The following is a 6,568-nucleotide window of genomic DNA, read 5'->3' as shown; positions in this document are numbered from 1 at the left end:
TAGTAAAATGCATTTAACAGCCCCAAAGTGACTCATTTTAGGCTGATGCATGTGCTGACAGACGACATTTACTGAAAAAGAAATCTCAAGCCTAGTTAGTGTGAGGTATTGAAGAGATCCAACCAAAGACTTGAACAAGTGAACATCAATAAAGATGGGATCATCAGGATCAATAGGCTTTTTGGCAGAAATAGGAGAAGAACTGGGCTTACAATCTTCTATACCAGCCTTGATCAAAATATCAGAAGCATATTTAGCTTGTGATAAGAAAAGACCTTTCTCAGTAGTGGTGACTTCAAGGCCCAGAAAGTAATGCAAATCACCTAAGTCCTTCATGGCAAACTTAGAACTCAGAGTTTGAATAAGATTGGAGATAAAAGCAGAGTCACTCCCAGTTACTATTATATCATCAACATAAATCAAAACCAAGGTAACTACCCTTATGAAGAATGAACAAAGAAGTATCTGCCTTGCTTGAGGTAAATCCCAAAGATAACAAATAAGTTGAAAACATAGCAAACCATGCTCGAGGAGCCTGTCTAAGACCATACAAGGCTTTGGTTAACTTGCAAACATAATGAGGATGAAGAGGATCTTTGTAGCCCAAAGGTTGTCTCATATACACTTGCTCTAAAATGATACCATGCAAGAAAGCATTGGAAGCATCCAATTGTCTTAATGGCCAGTAAGGATGAACAGCTAGACTTAACACAATTCTAAGGGTGGGTTGCTTAATAATGGGGCTAAAGGTTTCAGTAAAATCCATGCCTTCAGTCTGTTGATTCCCGTTGGCAACAAGTCTAGCTTTGTACCTTGCTACAGAACCATCTGAATGCCTATTGATCTTGTAAATCCACTGACAACCAATGATGTTAACATGTGGTGGAGGTGGAACTAAAGTCCAAGTACCTTGTTTAACCAAAGCTGAGTATTCTTCAGCCATTGCTTTTTGCTAGACAGAGTGTGTAACAGCGTCAGAAAAGCTTTTAGGTTCAGTAGTTTGAGCAACAGAAGTAAGCAAAGATAAGGGATGTTTAGGTTTAAAAATACATGCTTTAGATCTTGTTGTCATAGGATGAACTACAGGAACAGAATAAGGAATAGAAGAAGGAACAATAGACTCAGAAATAGAATTGACCAAGGACTCTGAGACATGATCAGCTGAAGAGGGAAAACAAAGAGTCTATTAAACTACAGAAGTAATGCTAGTAGAGAAATCAGAAGTAGGTGTATAAGCAGAAAGAGAAGACGACATAGAAGTTGGTAAAGGAATTTGGACAACTATATCCTCAAACGAAGTAAGAGAGATAGGAAAAGAAGAAGAAGTAATTGAAGTAAAAGAAGAAGATGCATTAGCAGTGACAAGGTCTTGAAAAGGAAAAGAAGTCTCTTCAAACATAACATGCCTGGACACATAGACTCTATGTTGAACAGGATCATAGCAACGATAGCCCTTGGAAGTAAAGCAACATCCTAAGAAAACACAAGTAGCAGATTTTGGTAGCAGCTTATGAGCATTGTAAGGTTTCAACCATGGAAAACAAGCACAACCAAAGGGTTTCAGAGCTAAATAGTCAGGAGTGGAATGAAAGAGTAAAGTATAAGGAATTTGAAACCGAAGAGAACTATTTGGTAACCTAATAGCCAAGTACACAGTAGTCGTCAAAGCTTCAAGCCAAAAATGGGTAGGCATACCAACATGAATGAGTAAAGTAAGAGTAGTTTCTATGAGATGTCTATGCTTCCTTTCCACTACCCCATTTTGTTCTGGAGTATGTGGACAAGAAGTTTGATGAACTACTCCATATAACAAAAACAACTGTGTGAGGTAATTGTTTACAAATTCACCTCCATTATCATATCTCACAATCTTAACAGAAGTATCAAACTGAGTTTGAACATAAGTTTTGAATTGAGTGAGAATAGTTTTACTTCTGACTTGTAATGCAAAGGAAACAACCATGAATATCTACTAAAATCATCAATGATGAGCAAGTAATATTTATAGCCTTGTATAGAAGGAACTGGGGCAGGCCCCCATACATCCATATGACTCTTTGCTTGATTACAATTGAAACAACTCACATCAAAAGGTTTATGAACAGGCAGTTGAAACTGCTTTATTAAACGCTGAAATAAAGCAAGGCTTGGATGGCCTAACTTCTGATGCCAAACAGAAGCTAAAGACACATGAGAACTGTATTTGTGGAGCGAGAAACAGACCTAAAGAAGGTCTGAATTAGGTACAAACCATGGAGGCAGGGCCCCTTGTGAAGAACTTGGAGAGTTTGATTGTCCTGGATCACATATCCATTACAATTAAAGATTAGGGAACAATTATTATCCTTTGCAAATTGATGAACAGACAAAAGATTATGAGTGATAGCAGGTGAATACAAGACATGGTTAAGTTTGAAATGGAAGTGAGGAGTATGTAAAAGACCTTTACCAGCATAGGGCACAGGAAGAGAAGTTCCATTTCCAACTACAACATCCTCTTCAGCATGACTAGGCTGATAAATCTACAAATTGGCTAAATCGTTGGTAACATGGGCTGAAGCTTCATTGTCAAAATACCAATTTAGAGTGACTACAGATGAGTTTTCATTAGTAACACCCTGTATCCCTTGGTATCCTCCATGATGAACTATATTTGCCACTGAAGGAGTAAAAGGAGATGAGACTACAGGTCTAGGAAACTGAGAAGAAGACTGTCCACTGTTATATCCATGAGAACCTCCAAACTGGCTACTAGATGCTCCAAACTAACCATTAAATCCATTGCTCCAACTATTGTTCATCACTGTATTTTGTGGAAAAGGTGCATAACTTGGTTGAGCAAAAGCTGAATACCCCTCTTGATTGCCAAACCAAGTTGATGGACCAGGCCTTCCAATCATAAATGGTGGTGGAGATGATTCAAACTGAACATTAGGTGGTGCTTGATACTGCATATTCTGCCTGTAATAACAGTACATAGCTGTATGATTATTTATTCCACAAATTTGACACTCTGGTCTCTGATTGTTTCCAAAACCAAATCCTTTCCCTCCTCTATTTCTGTTAAAGCCACCATCATAATTGTTGCTTTGGTTTGTTTTTGGAAAAGATTGTGGATAAAAAGGCCTTCGTCCATTGACTGGTTGAAACATTTGATATCCTGGCCCATTAACTGGCTGAAACATTTAAAATTGGGATGTTGAACCTCTATTATTTCCAGAAAACAAGTCACAACAGATGATGCATTCGTGTCAAACACCTGAGTCTTAGGTATTTCAAGAATTTTGGATGCTGCAACAAACACCTTGGCAGAAGTAGATGCTTCCTTGTGTATCCTAGACTCTTCAGAATGAAGAATTGTGGTTAACTCCTCAAAAGCAATGTCTCCACCTCTAGCTCCAATGGCTGTTCTAAGTTGTTTGAATTCTTCTTTTGGCAAACCATTCAGGGTGTAAAACACTAAGTCATCATCATCAACATGATGTCCCACTGCCTCTAATCTTTGTGCATGTTCTCTAATCTCATCAATATAACCATCCATTGAACCAGTTTTTCTCACATTGTACAATCTATTTTTCAACTCATGAATATGTGACTTAAAGAGAGAATTAAATCTCTGTGCTAGAGAAAACCAGACTTAAGACACGAATTCAAGCCCTAGAACATGCGATAGAGTAGTTGAAGATAGACTTGCAGTCAAACATGATAACAGTTGATTGTTAATCAACATTCACTTGGTATATTCTGAATTCACAACAGTATTATTTGAAGAATCATGAGTTGTAGAAGAAAGACACTGATTACTTCTATTTAGAAACCCTATGTAACCATTTGCTCGTAATGCATTCACCACTTGCATCTTCCATAGCAAATAATTTCCAAAATCTAGTTTGATATTCACTAACGAGTGGAAATTTGAGACTAAAAAAGCCAGAGCAGGTGGAATCGTGTTTGACGAAGAAGATTCTGTCATTTTTGTGTATAAAATGAAGTAAACTCAGAACTTACTGAGCAAGAGAAGACGAAATGGAGATGATGAAATGAAGATGGTTTTTGTACTCTACTCTTGAATGAAGACGATTTAAGTACTCTAATCTTGAACGGGATCAATTTCAGGATCGAATTGAAAGACTTGCGTCACAAAGCTCTGATACCATATGAAAATCGAGAGAGAGAAACAAACACAGCAAGTATCATTTCTGTTCTAACTGTTTTCGTCACTTTACAATACATTACTCTGACCTATTTATACAAACAAGACTCGAAAGAAACATAAACCCTCTCAGCTTTCCTATTGGATGAGAAACACAAATTTGGATTGTTGAGGTGGAAGTCAAAGCTGAGCTGGAGAAGACCACCTAACAGCCTTAATAACCCTTTTAACCAACCAACTAAACCACCTTCTTAACTCCACTTGACCACCTTTAGTGACCTGGTTTAACAATCCACAGCTTAAACCCTAAACAAATAAGCATCGTTGAAATCTGAAGGCAAATAATAATAAATCAACTAAAGTCTAACAGGTTTCATGGACAAAACCACAAGGGTCACCGGCCTGAACAAGATGAGAATCGAACACCATCGGACCACAGCGCCCGAAGACCAGTCTTCTTCCAGCTGAAACTGCTGCGCAACCCAATCAAACACCACCGGACCACCAAAATAGACATCCAGAGAAACAAAGACCACCAACATCGGACCATTCCTCAATAGGCGCCAGGTTATTTGCCCACCACCATCACCTACCAGATCTGGAACACCCAGACTGGTACAGAACCGGACAGGGGAAACTTGCCAGTAGAAAGAAAACGGAAAAAGCAGAAGAAGAAATGGAAAAATCCCCTTACACCAACTGCACACCTTATTATGCTCGTCGCCGGACCAGGAACAATAGATCTAGAGACAATGGAAGAGGAACGGGCTAGAGGAGCCACCATCCGCCGGCCTTGAGGAACCCTCGACGTCCTAACAAACCGCCACCCGAAACCTGGTGGTCATGGAGAACACGATGAAAAGAGAGGGAGGATAGGCGAGGAGGGTAGGGGAGGAGGAGGGAGGAGAGGAAGCAGTAGCCTCCCCCAAACGGCAGCCGGATTAAGGGTTTTTTGAGAGAGGATTTTTTAGAGAGAGGTTAGAGAGAGAGAGAGGATTTTTTTTTCCCTCAAACTTCGGTCAAGAACCTTTTACCTTTTTGATTTGTGTCATCATCTAAGAAAATCGATCCAAAGCAAAGTGAATTCAACTGATCGAAACAAATCCAAGTCCCCTCTCTTTCTGTTCCCTTTGTTTTCTCTGGCTTCTCCTTCATTGTAACCTTTTGGCATGTTTGCTCACATAAAGCCATGGTCGGCCAGGGGCAAGCGCCGCACGCCTGCGGGCTTGGACAACGTCCGGGCAACCAAAAAAAATTGTAAACTCAAAAAAATAATTAGGGATATGTATAATTTACCCCAAAAAATTTATTGATTGACCGCACTTTAAAATTCAATTTTACCACGTACCAAAATGAAAGTTTCTTGGAACACAACCAACATGGTGATTTTTATGGAGACGAGTTAATCCAAGAGTTTAGACATTTAAAAACAATATTACCGAGAAAAGTGACAAATTAATTGACATCCTTGATTCTATAAGGTTTTATTAGAAAAATGGTGGTTTTCAAATAGTATGAGTTGCTTATCGAATTTTGACCATACCAGTTACATTTGCTTCGTCAAAGAGTAAATTTTTTTAAGTTGAAGTTGATAAAAATTAATCTTTGGACTACCTTGTCACAAGAGAGATTAAGTGAATTGGCTATGATCTAAATGGAAAATGAGTAATTGGTTAAGTTAAAATACGATGACTTGGTTGAAAATTTGGCTTCAAAAAATGCAAGGAGAAGTTGTTTTCTTTAAATAGGATCGTGCTAATCAGAAAGCACTATAACCGGTGTTGCATTTGGATTTTTTTTTTTTTTTTTTGATGTAGTTCAAGTTTAAAGCACAATGTAAGCTTGATTTTGTCTTGTATTTTGTTCAGGCTTGTATGTCTTTTTTTATCTTGTATGGTTTAATAGTAAATGGACAACTAAGTTCGAGGTCGGGTTTAGACAATCCAAACATCAATGCTGACGCTGCATACATCTAATAGTTCTGGACAGTTGTGTTTTCAAAATGTGCTCCTAAGACTTTTTGAGGAAAAGAAAAGGAAACAAGACAAAAAGAGGCCAAGAATTCAGATGGATCAGGTCGCGCCGGCTTGAATGAATATTCCAAGCCCATCTTGTTTAATAAACGACCCAGCTCAGTCTCACCAACTTGATTATTGATTTCAAGGTTCATATAAAAGGGAGCTAATAAAAATACTTCCTCCGTCTCAATTTAAATACTTTAAGTTGAAAATCGTGTAATTTTGACTTCAAAAAATTTCAGCGCCAACTTTTTTTTTGATGACTAATGTGTTAATAGTTCTCTTCGCCCCGCCCCCCCGAAGGCAGAGGCAAAAAGTCAGATTTTTAGCCGCTTAGGGGAGGCTCCTCCGCTCCACTCCTCCCCCGGGCGATCTTCGATCTTCTTCCACAAAACGA

At 38.6% G+C, this 6,568-nt stretch overlaps 1 protein-coding gene across 1 annotated transcript; it reads right to left on the bottom strand.

Moving 5' to 3' along the window:
* Positions 1-2,201: 2,201 nt before the first annotated feature.
* On the bottom strand, positions 2,202-3,997 carry LOC131311092 (uncharacterized). Its single transcript, XM_058338420.1, has 2 exons — positions 2,450-3,997; positions 2,202-2,297 (listed from the first exon to the last, which is right to left on the bottom strand). The coding sequence occupies exon 1, from the start codon at positions 3,539-3,541 to the stop codon at positions 2,993-2,995; it is 549 nt and encodes a 182-aa protein (XP_058194403.1). The 5' UTR covers positions 3,542-3,997; the 3' UTR covers positions 2,202-2,297; positions 2,450-2,992.
* Positions 3,998-6,568: the final 2,571 nt, after the last annotated feature.

The sequence above is a fragment of the Rhododendron vialii genome, chromosome 12a (assembly GCF_030253575.1).
Source record: "Rhododendron vialii isolate Sample 1 chromosome 12a, ASM3025357v1".
In the NCBI taxonomy this organism is placed as follows: domain Eukaryota; kingdom Viridiplantae; phylum Streptophyta; class Magnoliopsida; order Ericales; family Ericaceae; genus Rhododendron; species Rhododendron vialii.
The sequence above is the reverse complement of the archived record's forward strand: the minus strand, read 5'-3'. Positions and strand labels throughout refer to the sequence as shown.

Bases quoted from the DNA above. Each gene is read 5' to 3' on its own strand.
- LOC131311092 (XM_058338420.1), bottom strand. From the start codon at position 3,541: ATGGATGGTTATATTGATGAGATTAGAGAACATGCACAAAGATTAGAG.